At 37.9% G+C, this 19,888-nt stretch overlaps 1 protein-coding gene across 1 annotated transcript in view; it reads left to right on the forward strand.

Moving 5' to 3' along the window:
* The window catches only part of LOC105478148 (FA complementation group B), a 77,915-nt gene extending 62,336 nt beyond the window's left edge, over positions 1 to 15,579 (forward strand). Inside the window, exons 11-13 of the mRNA XM_071088833.1 lie at positions 14,292 to 14,408; positions 14,669 to 14,820; positions 15,160 to 15,579. Of these exons, the coding sequence (XP_070944934.1) occupies positions 14,292 to 14,408; positions 14,669 to 14,820; positions 15,160 to 15,193 (303 nt within the window). The 3' untranslated portion in view covers positions 15,194 to 15,579. The remainder of the gene's footprint in view (positions 1 to 14,291; positions 14,409 to 14,668; positions 14,821 to 15,159) is intronic.
* Positions 15,580 to 19,888: the final 4,309 nt, after the last annotated feature.

Genomic DNA, 19,888 nt, shown 5'->3' on the forward strand with positions numbered 1-19,888 from the left:
CTGATTACTTTGGCTAGGAATTCTAGTACTAGTGGTGAAAGTGGGCATTCTTGTCTTATTCAAGTTCTTAGGGGGAATGCTTTCAACTTTTTCCCATTCAGTATCATGTTGGCTGTGGGTTTATTGTATATGGCTTTTATTATTTTGATGTATGTTCCTTCTATGCCTAGTTTTTTGAGGGTTTTTATCATGAAGGGTTGCTGAATTTTGTCACGTCCTTTTTCTGCACTTTGAGATGATCATATGGTTTTTGCTTTTAATTCTGTTTATGTGGTGAATCACATTTATTGACTTGTACGTGTTGAGCTATCCTTGCATCCTTGGAATAAAAGCCACTTGATCATCATATATTATCTTTTTGATGTGCTGCTGGATTTGGTTTGCTAGTATTTTGTTGAAAATTTTTGCATCTGTGTTCATCAAATTCTTTTCTTATTATTTTATTTGTACATTTTATTCAATCCTCTTAAACACATTTTTTTCAATTTTTAGGTTAGATTCAGAGGGTACATGTGCAGGTTTGTTACAAGGGTATGTTGCTTGAGGAATGAATGATCTCATCACCCAGATACTGAGAATAGTATCCAGTAGGTAGTTTTTGAACCCTTACCTCCTCTCCCTCCCTCTCCACTCTAATAGTCCCCAGTTTCTATTGTCATTGTCTTTATGTTTGTGAGTTCTCAATGTTTAACTCCCATTTATAAGAGAGAACATGCGGTATTTGGTTTTCTGTTCCTGGGTTAATTTGCTTAGGATAATGGCATCCAGCGGTATCCATGTTGCTACAAAGGATATGATTTCTCTTTTATGGCTGTGAAATCAAATAATAACTATATATTTATGGGGTATAATGTGATACTTTGATATATATATTTACAATGTGGAATGATTACATTAGGCCAATTAAATCTCTACTCACATACTTTTTTTTTATGGTGAAAACATTTAAAATCTACTCTTTTAGCAATTTTGAAATATACAATGCATAACTTTGCCAAGAACACATAATGGAGAAAGGACACTCTTCAATAAATGGTATTGGGAAAATGAGATAGCCACAAGTAGAAGAATGAAATTGGACCTGTATCTCACACCATATACAAAAATCAACTCTAAATGAATTTTTCTTAGGCTGGGCATGGTGGCTCACACCTGTAATCCCAGCACTTTTGGAGGCCGAGGAGGGAGAATCACTTGAGCCCAGGAGTTTGAGATGAGTCTGAGCAAGATAGTAAGACCCTGTGTCAAAAAAATAATAAATAAATAAAAAGATAGGGAAAAAAGAGAAAGAAAAAAATGAACTTTTCTTTGAGTGTACATGGTTTTCAAAATTTTTAAAAAAGTTTTAAATTTTTAATTTTTGTGGGTTCATTGTAGGTCTATATATTTATGGAGTATATGAGGTGTTTTGATACAAGCATATGATGCCTAATAATCACATCATGGAGAATGTTGTGTTACAATCCAATTATACTCTTTCAGTTATTTAAAAATATACAATTATTATTGACTATAGTCACCATGTTATGCTATCAAATAGTAGGTCTTATTCATTCTTTCTATTTTTTTTATACAGTTTAACCATCCCCACCTACCCCCAGGCCCCTGATATCCTTCCCAGCCTCCAGTAACAATCCTTCTACTCTCTATCTCTGTAAGTTCTATTGTTTTGATTTTTAGTTCCCACAAATAACTGAGAACATATGATGTTTGTCTTTCTGTGCCTGACTTATTTCACTTAACATAATGCGCTCCAGTTCGATTCATGTTGTTGCAGATGACAGGGTCTCATTCTTTTTTATGGCTGAATAGTGTTCCATTGTGTGTATGTACCACATTTTCTTTGTCCTTTATCCATTCATCTGATGATGGACACTTAGGTCACTTCTGAATCTTGGCTATTGTGAATAGTGCTGCAACAAACATGGGAGTGCAGCTATCTCTTTGATACACTAACTTCCTTTCTTTTGGGTATATATCCAGCAGTGGGATGACTGGATCATATGGTGGCTGTCTTTTTAGTTTTTTTGAGGAAACTTCAAACTATTCTCCATAGCGGTTATACTAATTTACATTCTCACCAAAAGTGTGCAAGGGCTCCCTTTTCTTCACATCCTTGCCAGCATTTGTTATTGCCTGTCCTTTGGATATAAGCGATTTTAACTGGGGTGAGATGATATCTCATTGTAGTTTTTTTTTTTTTTTTTTTTTTTTTTTTTTTTTTTTTTGAGACAGAGTTTCACTCTTGTTGCCCAGGTTGGAGTGCAGTGGCACAGTCTCGGATCACTGCAACCTCTGCCTCCCTGTTTCAAGCGATTCTCCTGCCTCAACCTCCTGAGTAGCTGGGATTACAGGCGCCCACCACCACACCCAGCTAATTTTGTGTATTTTTAGTAGAGACGGGGTTTTGCCCTGTTGGCCAGGCTGGTGTCGAACTCCTGACCTCAGGTGATCCACCCGCCTCAGCCTCCCATCATTGTAGTTTTGATTTGCATTTCTCTGATGATCAATGATGTTGAGCACCTTTTCATATGACTGTTTGTCATTTGTATGTCTTTTTTTGAGAAATGTCGATTCAGATCTTTTGTCTATTTTTTGGTGGGATTATTAGATTTTTTTCCCCTATAGAGTTATTTGAGCTCTTTGTATATTCTGTTTATCAATCCCTTGTCAGATGAGTAGTTTGCAAATATTTTCTCCCAATCTGTGGGCTGTCTTTTCACTTTGTTGATTGTTTCCTTTGCTGTGTAGAAGCTTTTTAACTAGATGTGGTCCCATTTATACATTCTTGTTTTGGTTGCCTGTGCTTGCAGGGTATTGCTCAAGAAATTTTTGCCCAGACCAGTATCCTCAAGACTTTCTCCAATGTTTCCTTGTAGTAGTTTCAGAGTTTGAGGTGTTAGATTTAAGTTTTTAATCCATTTTTATTTTATTTTTGTATATGGTGAGAGATAAGGGTCTAGTTTCATTCTTCTGTATATGGATATCCAGTTTTCCCAGCACCGTTTATTGAAGAGACTGTCTTTCCCCCATTGCATATTCATGTCATCATTTCAAAAATGAGTTCTCTGTAGGTGTGTGGATTTTTGTGTTCTCTATTCTGTTCCGTTGGTCTATGTATCTGTTTTTATGCCAGTACCATGATGTTTTGGTTACTATAGCTCTGTAGTATATAATTTGAAGGCAGGTAATGTGTTTCCTCCAGCTTTGGTCTTTTTACTCAGGATAGCGTTGGCTATTCTGGGTCTTTTGTGGTGCCATATGAACTTTCATATTGTTTTTTCTATTTCTTTGAAGAATGTTGTTGGTATCGATAGGGCTTGCATTGAATCTATAGATTGCTGTGGGTAGTATGGATACTTTAACAATATTAATTCTTCCAACCCATGAACATGGAATATTTTTCCATTTTTTTGGTGTCCTCTTCAATTTATTTCTTCAGTGTTTTATAGTTTTCATTTCTTTAGTTAACTCCTAGGTATTTAATTTTATTTGTAGCTACTGTAAATGGGATTACTTTATTTCTTTTTCAGATTGTTCAGTGTTGGCATATAGAAATGCTACTGATTTTTGTACGTTGATTTTCTATCCTGCTACTTTACTGAATTTATCAGTTCTAATAGTTTTCTGGTGGAGTCTTTAGGTTTTTCCAAATATAAGATCATATCATCAGCAAACAAGGATAATTTGACTTCTTCCTTTCTAATGTGGATGCCCTTTGTTTCTTTCTCTTTTCTGATTGCTCTAGTCAGGACTTCCAGTACTATGTTGAATAACAGTGATGAAAGTGGGCATCCTTGTCCACTGAGGGATTGTGTTACACATCTTAGAGGAAAGACTTTCAGTTTTTCCCCATTCAGTATGATACTAGCTGTGGGTCTGTCATATATGGCTTTTATTATGTTGAGGTATGTTCTTTCTATACCCAATTTTTTGAGGAATTTTATCATGACGGGATGTTGAATTTTATGAAATGCTTTTTTTAGCATCAATTGAAATGATCCTGTGGTTTTTATTCTTCATTCTGTTGATATGATGTATCACATTGATTGATTTGCATATGCTGAACCATCCTAGCATCCCAGGGATAAATCCCACTTCGTCATCATGAATGATTTTTTTTAAATGTACTGTTGAATTTGGTTTGTTAATATTTTGTTGAGGATTTTTGCATCAATATTTATTAACAATATTGGCCTGCAGTTTTCTTTCTTGATGTGTCTTTGTCTTGTTTTGGTATCAGGGTGATATTGGCCTTGTAGAATGAGTTTGGAAGTGTTCCCACCTCGTCTGTTTTTTGGAAAAGTTCTAGTAGGATTGATATTAGCTCTCCTTTAAATGTTTGGTAGAATTTAGCAGTGAAGCCACCGGATCTTGGGCTTTTCTTTACTGGGAGACTTTTTATTACAGCTTTGATCTTGTTACTTTATTGATCTGTTCAAGTTTTGGATTTCTTCCTGGTTCCATCTTGGTAGGTTGTATGTGTCTAGGAATTTGTTCATTTTTTCTAGATTTTCCTTTTTTTTTTCTTTTTGGCATATGGTTGCTCATAGTAGCCATTAAAGATCCTGTGAATTTCTGTACTATCAGTTGTAATGTTTCCTTTTTCATTTCTGATTTTATTTATTTGTATGTTGTCTCTTTTTTTCGTAGTCTGGCTAAAGGTTTCTCAATTTTATTTAACTTTTCAAAAAACCAAGTTTTGATTCATTGATTTTTTAATATTGTTTTCTTCATTTGTGCAGGCTTTCTTAAAGTTAGTATAGTCATGTAACCACAATGTGAGTTGCAGATTAATGTGTTTAAAAAGCAGTTCATGATGGGAGTGTGTGTTGATATGGAAAAGCCATAGAATCTAAGCATCATGGAGAGTAGTAGTCCTGCCCAGTCTCCCACATCTGTTGAAGACATTGTATGAGTAATAAATAATCTTGTTATGCTGCACCACTGAGAACTTTGGGGTTATAACTGCAGCATATCCTAACTTATCTGAATACATCAAAATTAATTAGCAACTCTTCAGGAATCCTTGAACTCCCAAATTTCAGAGATATAGCCTCTGCTTTAGCAATCATGATATATTATTTCTCATACATATTCCTTCACACTGCTTTCTTAAATTCTGTTTAGCATAGAAGTCCAAGAGAAATGTTAGCCTCCATAAAACTCTGGTGACTCTGCAGTAAGTACCAAATGTTCTCACATATAGTTGTTGGGGCTGTGTGTGAAAGAGATTTTTTTAGGCTTTGGAAATGCACCTTATGTCTGAAATGATTTCTGTTGGTGTTAAAATATGTCCTGAATTGTGACATCTCAAGCTTGATGACTTTTACCTGCCTATTATATACATTCTATTATGTAAGATATAATGGAAATTTGATTTAGTTTCCTGAATTTCTAACTTAGAGTTTGTGAAAATTCTAGGACAATGATAATAAACCTCTCCCTTTTCTTCCACACACTTCCCTCTCTCTCTTTCTCCTAGTTTGAATCAAACCGTGTCATTATTTATCTGTACCATTGGAAACAATATACATTTTTTGTAAATTAAGGATCTGGAAAATAAATGCCAATTTTAAAATAATCATTAGTCATCTTGTGAAGTTAATTCTTTTCTCAAGTCTGACATGATTTTCCCAATACCCTTCAATAAGTATATTCATTTTAATGTATATTTTATGTATTTATCATTGTATATTCACTTTTTCAGAAGTATTTATTTACTTCGTAGCAATTCTGTGATTTTTTTTGTATGGGCTATAACTATAACCAAAGGATTAGCTGTCTGGAAATTCCTAATTTTTTAAGCCTTATAGGAATTGAGTCTTCTTTTCCTCTGTTGTTAAATAAACTTCCCTGAGACACAATTCCTCAGGTTGTAAAAAATCTAACACCCTGGCTAACATGTCTGTTTAGCTGTGTGCATCTCACTTTCTTGTGGTCAGTCTACAGTGTGGCCTGCTTCCTTGTCACCCCTTAGATGATGGTAGCTACTGTCTTCTCCCCACACCAGCTCTGCTCTTGGTACACCTGCATCACCTCTGACTTGGACACTTCTCTGCATGAACACAAAATGCCATTGGAACAAATTTTTATAGAAGGTTTAGGAGTAATAGAGAGGGTCACAACTCAGAACAGTGAATACAAGCCATGTAAAATGGAATCAAAGGCACTCCAGTTCTCTAGAATCTTTTGGCCATCCTCATCCCTGGGAAATTCTCAATGCATGTCTCTCTTCTCAGGCCGCAGCATCTCATCACAGTACTGGGCTCTCTTTCATTTTCACACTTGTCTAACTTATCCTCTTCCCTCCTTTCTCAGGGTCCTCACTCCCTCTCTATCAAACTTTTCTCACTTCCCTCCTTTGAAACTCATAATTCCCCTTACTCTTACTTGTATGTACTACAATTTGCCTAACCCAGTCTTTAACTCAATCTACTCTGGGTAGAAACATGTGTTCTACCCTTTAGAAACATGTGTTTTCAGATTAGCATTTTCTGTAACACAATCACATTGTTAGACATGGGACTCCTTCTCACCAATTTTTAGAACAAGGGGAAGCAATATAAAGTATCAAGGCATTCGAGAAGGATAAGAAGAACTAGACATCCTTGTGGGCAGGAGTAGCTTGTGAGTACAGGAAGGTTGTTGAGCTGCAGTGAAAGGGATTAGAGCGGTCAGAACGGGCCATGTAATGGAGGATCTTGGGAAGAATCATGTGGGCAGAAGGAAGTTATTGAAAGGTGAAAGATGCGGAACGTCGTGCTCAAAACTGCATTCTAGAAATATCACTCTAACCGCAGTCAGAGGGGCAGAGTGGAGTCTGGGAGAATAGTTATAAGACTTTTAGTCCAGAAGGAAATACAAAATACCTGTGCTGAGACAGAGCACTGTCATCCCTAATGCGTTTGAGAGTTATTGAGAAGGTGGGATTGATGGGGGTTGGCAGCCAGATGGACCAATAAGTCAGTGAGAGAATGAAGCTGGCTTGAGCAGTTTAGCAGGGGTGATGGTGTGTTCTCTGCGATAAGGGAGCAAGGAATCAGGAACAGTTTGGGGTGGAGGTGGAGAGGCCCATGGGTTCAATTATTCCTGTGGTTAGTTTGAAGTGCCAGTGTGACACCATCTTAAATATATTGAGTAGCAAGCTGTGGACCCTCAGACACTGGCACCCACAGCTTTAACACACTTGGTTTTGAATGTTCTTGAGGTTCATGACATCACTAAAGCACAAATGTGAATCAAGAGGTAAAATATTGGTGTTTAGGAGTGATCATGTAGCCTATGAGTGCGACTCATGCACGCACATTTTTGGAGATCAGGAGAAGTCAGGAATGGTGGGCTCAGGGAGAAGTGGTGGTGTCTAGTAGTGTGAGAAGGAGGAGATGATAAATACAATTGAGGCATGTGGAGTTTGAGGGGACAGAGTGACATACAGGGGACATAACCAAAAGCCACTGAAAAATCAGGACTGGAGCTTGGGTGGTATCAGGACTGGAGGTATAGATTAGGGAAACATAAGTTTGGTTCATTTTGCCAAACTGCAGCCTTTGATTTCTTAGTTCTGTTAAGTGGTGGAGCTGAGAAGCAGGCCTTAGCTTTTGGAATTTGCTGTACTTTGTACAAGGCAGCCTGTGAAAATTAGCAGAGGCAGGTTAGGTCTTTAACAATCTATGAAGGGATTCAGGTAATAAATTTGGAAGAGGATGAAATATAATCCGTATCAGCAGAATTATATCTTCATTATGTCTGTCTGCTGTGGGTAGAAAACAAGCATGGCATTTGAAGATAGAAGATGTAATAAGTTTTCACTTCTGTCACTTTAATTTTCCTCATTTTAACTTTTCTGATGTCTACGTGATGCTCCTCCCCCAACCAGAAAAAAAAAGAAAAAGAAAAAAGAAAAAAGTCGGCTGGAGTTTCTTTTCCTCCTTAATCTCCCTCCCCTTCCACACACACACATACACACCCAAGGAGTTGTTATTAGGTAATTTCCCTTCAAAAGGCATTTCAAAATGTAATTTCTTCATCGGTGAAGAAACACATGGTGATCATTTAAAAATACTGAGTGGCAAAGGAATTCCTGAGTTTTTTTAAGATAATAGATTAAACTGAAGCCTTGTTCTGCAATAGCATTTGCTGATGCCAGGTTTATGGCTGAAATCCCAGTAGCATCTCTGCTTTGCCCCAGCACAGTACATGCCTGTGGCTAATCAACATACAGGTCTTGAAATCCCTGGTTGATCTGTACACTTTGTCCCTAGGAATAAAAATCATTCCTTTTGGGAGAGCTTGAGCCTGGATTGTTCATAACCAGTTCTTTTTGTGTATACAAACTGGTTGGTTTCTTGGAGTTAGAGACAAATTTGTGAGATCAGGACCACGGTTTGACCTGGATAACTCTTCTCCACCCATGCAAACATCTTGGCTCTCATAATGAAACTTGATTGTCATATACTGGAATGACAAGAATTTATTCAAGTTTCAGCACTACCTAAGATCTGAAGATACCAGCATTTGTGCTCTAATTTTTTCAGAATTTCTTGTATTCCATGCATATTGACACTTTCTCTGTCTGAAATTCATTTCAAAGGAACATGGTAGAAATCATAGCCTGATGACTTTAAAGGAAAGAATTTATTGACTGAAGGCCTGTGCATTTCTTGGATTGTTTGATAGCACTTCAGCTTACAAAACAGAAGAAAAGGAATGCCAGATCCAAGTGTCTAACATCCTAATTCACCTGGACGTCCTATAGGCGCATTAATTCAATCTGGGCCAAACTGAGCTCATCTGTCCTCATATATTACTTCTTTTCCCATATTCCTGTCCACCACCCATGCAACCACTCAATCAAGAAGCATCGGGGGTAATGCAAGACTTTGGCTTCTTCACCAATTTTCACTTTAAACAATTTTTATCTCTAAAAATCTCTTATTTTCATTCCTTCTTCTGCTTTCCCAGCACTTTCCTTAGGTCCCCACCATGTCTCATCTGATCTGTGGCACTAATAGTGTACCATTGAATTTTCCTGCCTTCAGACAGCTTACCACCCCGGCTCCCAGCGATTGACTCAGCTCTCCTTAGAAAATGATCTTTCTATATTGCAAATCTGATTACTTTATTACAATTTTAGACCCCTCAGTGGTTTCCCATAACTACAGGATAATGTCTGAACTCTTTAATATAACTTCCAAGGCTTTCCCTCTGTAATTTGGTCCCTGCTTTCCCTCTTTACCCATGGTCCACCATTCTGCTGTGTGACCCAACATTTTAGCTGCATCATATGATGGCATGCCATCCTATGATATACCAAGTTTTATGGAGTTGGCATTCATTTTATGTACCCTGAATATATATATTTTTCTCTACCTGAAGTGCCCTTCCTCCCCCTTGTCTGACTGGCAAACTCCTAGTTGTATTTTAAGAACATCTTATCCTTGTTTTCCTTAACCCCACCCTCAACACCACTTAAAACATTGCCTTGAATGATATTATCTGTAATGTCTATCTTCACAATACATCTGGGAGCAGCATAAGAAAGAGCCATGATTCATTTATCTTTAGTATCTAAACTTGCCACAGCAAAGGGAGGAAGATAAATCATGTGACCATAGTCCCAAGGTTTCAAGGAAATCATGAGGCTCTTAAAGGAGACTATGTCACAGAGCTCTTCTTATTGTCCATTTTGCCCATTTCTTTATGTTTTCTGGGGACTGGAGTCTTTAAAATTCATTGTTTCTAGCAGTCATCAGTCCTCATGGCCTGAGAACATGATGTTAATAAGAATAAGTAGAAGGGTGGCTACATGAAATGTATAAGGGGCCAGTCGTCATTTTTAAACTGAAGGGAATTTTGAGATAATGATCATGCCCTAGAGCTATGTTTTTCAAACTTTGAAAAACACGATCCCCAGAAGGACATATGATTTTGTCATGACCCAGTACACACACACACACACACACACACACGATAAAATAAATGGAAAAAAGTTTATGAAATACTTTCCTACATGGCACACATTCTGATATTTTCTATTCCATGTAATCTATCCTATTCTATTTTGTTTTTTAAGAAAAATCTGTTTACAACCCATCAAATGATTTCACAACTTATCAATGGGTAATGACCTGTAGTTTGAGGAATCCTGTTATCCAAGCGGCCTTCCTTTCACTCAGGTGCATGGTTGTATGTGGCTGAAGATGGGCCACATCCCCAGCGGCCCTAGCAGGAAACAACTGTTTGTGGAAGGGAGTGATTAATGGTTGGTGGGATCAGTATCAGCTGCTGAATAGAATTCCTTGCATTTTAAAGACCTGAAAGAAGAGTGCAATGTAGCCAAATCCTGACTCTTCCAAGAGCTGAAAAAAGTTGCCTGATTTACAGAACCTGAACTCAGAGACTGGAACCTTTGATGACTGTTAGGTCCCAGCTACTTAGGTCACAGGGATTTGGAAGCCAATGCCATGGCACCACCATTTGAGAATGCTTCCAGCAGCCACACCCACGGTCAATCTAATCAACGTGGTGCTTCTGCTTCTGCTTCTGCTTCTGCTTCTGCTTCGGTAATTTCTACTGCTGTGGTCGTTCACTGTGCATATCAAAATGACTGACAATTATCAGCTCAGCATGTAAACAAAGCCCAAGCAGAATTTAAATCACTTACTAATGAGCAGTGGTGTTTGTCAAAAGAACACTGTTGTTTATTTCATTGGATTTCACATACAAAAATATTGTATTTTTGCAATCATGCCAGAGGGGAAGTGAGGAAATTAGAGATCAAGGAAGATGCAAACAGACCAAAATGACAAGTACTATAACTTTCAAAATGTCTTAATCCAAGTTTTAAATGAAATCATGCAATTAAATTATTTAATTAATGTAGTCTAATGTTTATTAAAGTGTTTATCTGCTGTTCCCCAAGCAGGTACAGAATACATGTGGGTTCCATACAAGACGAAACTTCAGCTAGTCAATATGTGTTTTTGATACCTCCTGTATTAGTTTCCTAGGCTTGCTGTAACGAAGTACCACAAACTGGGTGGTTTAAAACAATAGAAATTTAGTCTCTCGCATTTCTGGAAGCTAGAAGTCTAAAGTCATGGTATTGGTAAAACCATTCTCTCTCTCTCTCTCTCTCTCTTTCTCTCTCTCTCTCTGAAAGCTTTAGAGGATTTTTCCTTGTGTCTTCCTAACTTGTGGCGGTTGCTGGCAATCTTTGGCTTTCTTTGGCTTGTAGATGCATCATTTCCAATCTCTGCCTCTGTCTTTGCATGACATTCTGTGTGTTGCTGTCTTCACATGGCATTCTCCTGTCTGTCTCTCTCAGTTTAACAGTGTTTCTGCTGGTCTAAAATTTTCAACAGTTTGTCGGCCTTCCATGAAACTCACAGGGTTCCGAGCCATTAGACATGAGTGTTCTTCATAGATCCTTCCTGGATACCCCATCAATATTCTTGGCTGCTGCTGAGATGGTTGATTGGATCCATAATCTCTTTACCCAGCGGTTGTCTAGTCACACCCTTGATGTTCTTTCCAGAGCATACTCTGTCACGTTTTGCTGTTATCTGAATAGACTGAGAATTTTCCAGATCATCAAGTGGTGGTTGCTTTTTACATAACAATTCTCTCCTCAATTTATCTCTTTCTTCTAGAGTCTTGCTATAAGCAGCAAGGAGAAACTAGACAACACTTCCCATACTTTGCTTGGAAATCTCCTCAGATATCCAAATTCATTACTTACAAATTCTGTTTCCCACAAAACACTAGAACACAATTCAGCCACGTTCTCTGCCACTTTATAATAAAGGTCACCTTTTCTCCAGTGTCCAACAATATTTTCCTCATTTGTCTGAGGCCTTACCAGAGGTACCTTTAACATTTATATTTCTACTAGTGTTCTGTTCCTGATGATGTATGTATTCTGACTTGATAGAAGCTTTCTCTACTGTGCTCCTCACTTCCCTCTGAACCCTGTCACCTTTAACATCTATATTACTTTCAACTATCTCTTCAAGGCAATCTAGGCTTTTTCTATCAAGCTCTTCAAAATTCTTCCAGCTTCTACTCATTACTCAATTCCAAAGCCACTTCCACATTTTTAGATATTTGTTACAGCAGCACCTCACTTCCCAATACCAAGATCTGTATCAGTCAGGGTTTGCCAATGAAACAAAACTAATATGATACATACACATCCATGTCTATACCTGTATATCTTTATATCTTAATGATACTGGTGGGCTAGAGGAGGTCCCCAGACACTGATGGGACCTCAACCCTGGCCAGTGTCCGGGTCCTTGACAACTTTGCAAGAAGGAATTTAAAGACAAGTCAGAAAATAGTGAAAGTATGGAGATTTTTTGCAAAGCAAAATACACACTCAAGAAAGGGGGGTGTGAGAGTACTCAAGAGAGTGAGTTGCACCAACAGTGTTTGGGGCTTCTATCTTTATGGGTTTCTTTAACCACGGGGTGGAATATTCATAAACATTTCTGGAAAACTGTTAAGATTTCTCAGAACTGTGGTGCCACCCGTTTTTGTACCAAATATGAGTGTTCCTGGAACAATCATGGTGCTGGCAGATAAGTGGTTTAGTATGTTAATGAGCATATAATGAGGTTCTAGGTAAAACCTAGGTTAATTCTAGTGCCATATTCAGTCCAGTTGCTCCAGCCAGCATAGTCCACATCCTGTTTTTTAGGATCTTATTGGCCCTTAGCTTATGCAGCAATTTCACCAGTTTCCTTTTTGTCATGTGAAACTGCTGCCTGGAATTTTCTATTCTCTTAATCATGTCTACAAAATACCTTCACATCAGCATCTAAATTGGTGTTTGATTAAATAACTGGTTACTATAGCCTAGCCAAGTTGACAAGAAAACCCTAACCATCACACCCCCAAAGTCAGACTTTATCACGTTCTGTCATGAATTATCAAGCATCTCATCCTTTATAGGCTCAAACTCTTCATTATTTATGCTTTTATTTATAAGTTTTCGACTTCATACTTAGCCAGAAGTCTCTTATGTTTTGTTTTATATCTTTGTTTTAGACTACATATGATTTTGAAAATGCAATGTATTAAATACTCTCCTTTTGGGTATCATACCTCTATGTAACACATATTACTTATTTCTTTGTATTAAGAAAAGCATTTTGAAGGCCGGGCACGGTGGCTCACGCCTGTAATCCCAGCACTTTGGGAGGCTGAGGCGGGTGGATCACGAGGTCAGGAGATCAAGATCATCCTGGCTAACACAGTGAGACCCCATCTCTACTAAAAATACAAAAAATTAGCCGGGTGTGGTGACAGGTGCCTGTAGTCCCAGCTACTTGGGAGGCTGAGGCAGGAGAATGATGTGAACCCGGAGGCAGAGCTTGCAGTGAGTCAAGATTGCGCCACTGCACTCCAGCCTGGGTGACAGAGTGAGACTCTGTCTCAAAAAAAAAAAAACAACCCAGAAAAGAAAAGCATCTTGAATTTTAAAAAGTTCTTTAATGATACTGAGTTTTTTATCATAGGAAGTTTTCACACCCACTTGCATGATATGGTATAACATTATGGCTGACAAATTGCCCATCACAGGGCTGTGTGCTTGCTTGCTAAGGTCTTAGAGTTATAAGAGACACAAGAGTGGATGCATATGATAGAGGAAACACTTGGCTACCCATTGGAATCACCTAGGGAGCTTTTACTCATTGCATACCAAGTCAAAAAGGCTAGGGGTGGTAGCCAGTATAAGTATTTTTTTAAAGCTCCTGAGATGTGGTTTTAAAATATATCCACAAATTCTTTAATATTCCTTTCTTCAAGAAGCAAAACCTAACCCCTCGCTCCTTGAGAGTGGGTTGGATTTAGTGACTTGTTTCTTTTTCTTTTTGTTTTCTTTTCTTTTTTTTTTTTTTGATGGAATCTCACTCTGTTGCCCAGGCTGGAGTATAGGGGCATGGTCTTGGCTCACTGCAACCTTGTCCTCTCAGGTTCAAGCGATTCTCCTGTCTCAGCCTCCTGAGTAGCTGGGATCACAGGTGCACACCACCACACCTGGTTAATTTTTATATTTTTAGTAGAGATGGGGTTTCACCATGTTGGCCTGGCTGGTCTCGAACTCCTGACCTCAGGTGATCCACCCACCTTGGCCTCCCAAAGTGCTGAGTTTACAGGCGTGAGCCACATGCTCAGCCTAGTGACTTGTTTCTAACATGAGAATATGATGGTGGTGACTGTGTGTGATTTCCAAACCTTGGTCGCAAAACATATTGAGACTTCTATTTGGTTTTCTTTCTTAGATCACATGTTTTGGGGAAAGTCAGCCAACATGCCATGAGGACACTCAAGCAGCCCTAGGAGGAGTCCTACCTTGCAAAGATCTGAGGCCTCCTGCTAACAGCCAGCAAGCAATTAAGGTCTTTGTGATGGTTAATTGTATGCGTCAACTTGACTAGGCTAGATATTTGGTCATACATTATTCTCTGTGTGTATGTGAGAGTATTTTCAGATGAGATTAACATTTGAATCAGTAGGCTGAGTAAAGTAGATTGCCCTCCTAATGTGGGTGGGCCTCATCTGATCAATTGAAGACCTAAGTAGAACAAAAAGGCTGAGTAAGATGGAACTACTTCTACCCGACTACTTGAAGTGAAACATTGGTCTTTTCCTGCCTTAGAACTCCAACTGCCAGCTTTTGGACTGGAGTCAACACCACCAGCTCTTCTGGTTCTCAGGTCTTCAGACTTGGACTGGAACTACATCATTGGCTCTCCTGGATCTCCAGCTTGCTGACTGCAGATCTTGGGACTACTCAGCTTTGATAATCATGTAAGTGAGTCAGTTCCTTATAATAAATCTCTCTCTCTCTCTGTATATATGTGTGTGTGTGTGTATATATATATGTACTTAGAATTGCCTTTCCAGCAATATATGTAATATATATAACATATAATATATATTATATATGTTATATATATAGAATCAATAGAAAAAAAATAAAACCAACCAATAGGATATATGTATATATATCCTATTGGTTCTGTTTTTCTGGAGAACTCTGAGTAACACAGCTTTCTACCAACAGCCACGTTGGAAACCCTACATACACATATCCTATTGGTTCTGTTTTTCTGGAGAACTCTGACTAATACAGCTTTCTACCAATAGCCACGTTGGAAACCCCAGTCAAGCCTTCAGATGACTAAAGCCTGAACTGACATCTTGACTGCCAATGTGCAAGAGATGCTGAGCCAGAACTCCCAGCTAAGCTACCTCTAAATTCCTGACCCACAGAAAGTATGTGAGACAGTAAGTGCTCATTGTTTTAAGCCACCAAGTTTTGTGGTAATTTGTTATACAGCAATAGGTTACTACAACCGTAGGTGATTCCAACGTGTAGCCAAGCTTAAGGACCATGGCCTTAGTCTTCTGTCAATAAAAATCATGAAATATCTGCCTTTTAGGCACTCAAAGGGATCTTAACCACTTATTTGTATTATAAGGCACCTATCAAATGTCTAGCTGAAGCAACAGATCTGTAGTGCTACCTCTTTTTCACTCCTTAATATTTTCCAGTTTCATACTCATGTCCCATCAAACCCTCTATCAGCAAGCTGTACGGCTGGATCATATCGCATTGATGTCCCTTTCTTATGTGCACTCAGAATTGCCTCTCCAGCTCCAATAATTCTGTTCTGTTGTGTTTGTAGTGTAGACATCTTTGTGTTTGGGACATAATATTGTTCTAAATATCTCTGCTTGTTTGAAACTTTCCCCTTGATTTTCAGAAGAAAATTTCACAGGAAAAATAACAGAAGTCATTAAACACAAATTCCCTCAATTGTCTTGTCATCCAACTGCATTTGCATGCAATCTTTCTTCTCCTCTAGCTGTTACATTTGAAGTCATGTCCCCCTTTTATAGGTGAATCTTTTCACCTGTGCTGTGCATCACACGCTGTCTCCTCAAGCGCTACTCTGCATCTTCACCCTTTTCTTCTCTTCTGGCTGCTTCTCATTAAAATTACTCATGATTTAAGACCATTAAAGACTGGCTTCTCTCCGCAGCTACACTATAGTCTTCTGGAAGTCAAGGGCAGTGTATTGTCAATGAAAGTGCATGAAATATATGAATGAATGCATTAATTTTGAAAGCATTGCAACATTTAATGGAATACAGAGTTACTCTTTGCTAGTGTCTACCCCAGAATTTGTATTTCATTTTGTTGAAATGAAAAACTAAGATGAAAATTAAAGCCTTTTCTCCAGAGATGTAGTAGAAGGATTGAACAAATGTACTAGATTTAAAAGAGAGATGTGTCTGACTGGTGGTCAGCTACCAATTTGGCTACCTAATGACCACTTGACAGCCTTTAAAGCATCATGTTGAAATTGAAAAGCTGGTGATCCAGGAGATCCTTTCTCTTATTGCTGCCTAAGTGTTCTTGACTTCTCACTTCTCTTTATCTGTAGGGTCAAAAAGTCATGTTCACTCAAAGAGCCTAATGAAATGTTTTCTAGGAAGCCACGTAGCAGCTATTGTCAGGTGAAAGAATCACTATAGCAGAGTGGCTACGGTCCTTCTCGATCACACCTTTTATTACTTTCCCCTTTTGGAATATAAACTACAAATAAGCTACATTGGATTTTTTCCATCACACCCAATATTGTACCTATTCTCTCCCCACTCTACAGACTTTTTCTGGATGAGCCCACCTACTGCAATGACTGTGTGACTTAGAAAAGGTCAGCAAGACACAGAGGGAAAAGCATAGGCTTCACATTTAGTGAGAGTTAGTTGAATCCTGGCTCTGCAGCTTACTAGCTATGTGGCTTCTGGAAAGTTACTTAATCTCCCAGAATCTCTCAGGGTCTTCAGTAAAAATAATGTACAGCTCAGAGTTGTCATGGACATTAAATGAAATAATTTTGAAAAACATTTATTATGTTGGCAGTTTAATTGTCTTCCATATTCATGATGACTTCCAAAATATATGTAGCTCCAATTTTCTCTTTAGATTCAAATCCATGATTCCAACTGCATATCTCAAAGGCATCTCATTTTCTTTTTTTTTTTTTTTTTTTTTGAGACGGAGTCTCACTCTGTCACCCAGGCTGGAGTGGAGTGGCTGGATCTCGGCTCACTGCAAGCTCCACCTCCCAGGTTTATGCCTTTCTCCTGCCTCAGCCTCCCGAGTAGCTGGGACTATAGGCGCCTGCCACCTCGCCCGGCTAGTTTTTTGTAGTTTTTAGTAGAGACGGGGTTTCACCGTGTTAGCCAGGATGGTCTCCATCTCCTGACCTCGTGATCCGCCTTCCAAAGTGCTGGGATTACAGGCTTGAGCCACCGCGCCCGGCCTCATTTTCAACATAGTGACTCAACTCATTATTTTACCTTTCATCCTTTCCCCTCTGGTGTTCTTTAGTTTAATAGCAACATCACAGCCACCCAACATAAAAACTTTTACATCATCTTCCATCTTTCATCATTCTTTCCTTCAGTCTTCATCTCCAGGATCTGTCAGTCAGCAAACTCTGTTGATTCTGCCTCTAAGATACGTTAAAAATCAAAACTCTCCTCCTCCCCACATCTACTGCCTTGGCTGGGGCTGTCTTTGACTCTTCAACCTGGACCATTACCTAGCTGTATGTAAACAGTATGTAAGTATCTGCTTACATACAAGACACATTTTTAACAGTGTCCTAGAGCCTACAAAAAACAAACAAACAAAAACCAGACAAACAAATAAGAGCAAATTTAGCAGGTCATATGAAATCTTCCATGTTCTGGCCTCAACTCACTTTGTAACCTCATTACCCATAAATAACTGCTGTCCTCTCATCTCCTGCCCTTCCACACTTCCCACTCCATCCCCTTCTTCAACCCAAATATTGCTACTTCCATGCCCCTTCTGACTCCTGACTCCATCAAATACAAGTTACCTCCTCTTCCTCTATTATTGCAAAGCATATTTTATCTAGCACTACTTTAAAAAAAGAAAAATCACACTCCACTTTGCTTGGCTTCTGTGTTCAACTCAAGATGGGAGTTTCATCTTTGTCCTCTCTCTACGTGTGTTAACTCAGTATTTGATTTCTGTTTAGTGAATGAACAGCTTCAGACATTACAGAGTTAGAGATTAATTGAATTTCTTGCTCACTGACACAGAAAATATTGCTATTGGATTTTGAAAATTTGATCTTTTTTTGTAACAGCTTTATTGAGATATAATTCACATACCATACAGTTCACTCATTTAGAGTATACAATTCATTGGTTTTAAGTATATTCACAGAGTTATGCAGCCATTACTATAATCAATTTTAGAACATTTTCATTGGCCCTAAAGAAATCCTATACCCTTTAGCTTATACTGCTAAGCAGCTGCCAATCTACTACACATTTGCTAACTCTGGACATTTCATATTAATGGAACCATACAATATCTGGTCTTTTATAATTGGCTTCTTTCACTTAGCATAATGTTTTCAATGTTCATTCATGTTACAGCATGTGTCAATACTTCATCCCTTTTTATGGCTCAATGTATTATGGGTTTTTAATCTAACTTTTAAAGACTTTTAAATTTTTTACGTATCAGTGAGAAATTTGCATGTTAAGAAACATACATTGATTTATTTCCTTCAAAAAATTCAATTGCTTGGCTTATTGAAATAAAGATAAATTCCAATAGGTAAATATGGAAGATGAATTGATTAAGTCATAACCCACTAAAACGCCAATGAAACTTGTAATTGAATAATTCATTTGGAAATGTAGAATTAGCTACAAATTCCTCTAATTTTATTTTATGTTATATTTGGCCTGGGATGGTAAAAAAACTATAAATTGAAAACATGATAAGGAGAATATATAAAGAAATAAGTCAGATATCATAATAAAATCTCCTCTAAAGAATGATGGTAACTTCTCTACCATGAAATACAACGAATGCCTTCAGTTGCCTTCTACTTTGGAAATTTTGTGAAGGGGAAGAAAAAAATTGTCTTACAATGTATTTTAGAATGTATTTAGTAATGAGAAAGTGTGTTAGAAAAAGGCAACTCTTTGCATTTCTTCTCCTACAATATAAATATGGCACATTTTCTTTTTAAATTTACAGTATTATAAGTGAAAATATTATTTAAGACAAAATATCTAGGTTACTTCCAACCTACTTTTTGTGTTTTTAGTTTTTGATTCCTTTTAAAATAAGAAAATATATTGAATTTTTGAATTGAATATATTGATTTTTTTTAATGGTGCATTGATTTTGAAACACAGCCTCTGCTTCCACTTGGCCAGCAGGGTTTAACATCTATATTCATTCCAGAAAATTGCTTCACTTCGAGGAGGGACAGCTCAGCCAGGTGTGGAGGGAAAGTCAGGTTCTAACCAAAGTAGGGCATGAGAAAGGCTTCAATGGAGAGCCTTGCTCTTTTTTCAGATCAAACTTATTCAGCATCTTGAAAAAAAATCCTCTCATTAATTTGTGCACATATCTCTTTTGAGATTGATGCTTTTGGAAGGAAAGTACAAAATGACAGTGTCTGAGAGGAGTGCTTTTAGCAAGATATTCCTGACCCAGTTAAAGAATCTCAAATTTCAGGCAAAAACTAATGCTCCTGATGTTCTTGGCAGTTCTATCATACATTTTTAGTGAATTCATTATAATTTTTAAAGCTTTTCCAATATAAAAGATTATGAATATAAATGTAAGATTTTTAGGTGTGACACAGTTGTCATCCATCTTTTTGTTTTTGTCATTCTCGCCCTAAAAGGAATGCATGCTGTTCTGGAGATCAAGCTGTTAAAATGTCCCCCTTTCACATGTGTTAACAAATGTGATTGCTTCATATAAAAAAGGACATGGAATCTTAATGGCTGCCTTGGGAAG

The sequence above is a fragment of the Macaca nemestrina genome, chromosome X (assembly GCF_043159975.1).
Source record: "Macaca nemestrina isolate mMacNem1 chromosome X, mMacNem.hap1, whole genome shotgun sequence".
In the NCBI taxonomy this organism is placed as follows: Eukaryota; Metazoa; Chordata; class Mammalia; order Primates; family Cercopithecidae; genus Macaca; species Macaca nemestrina.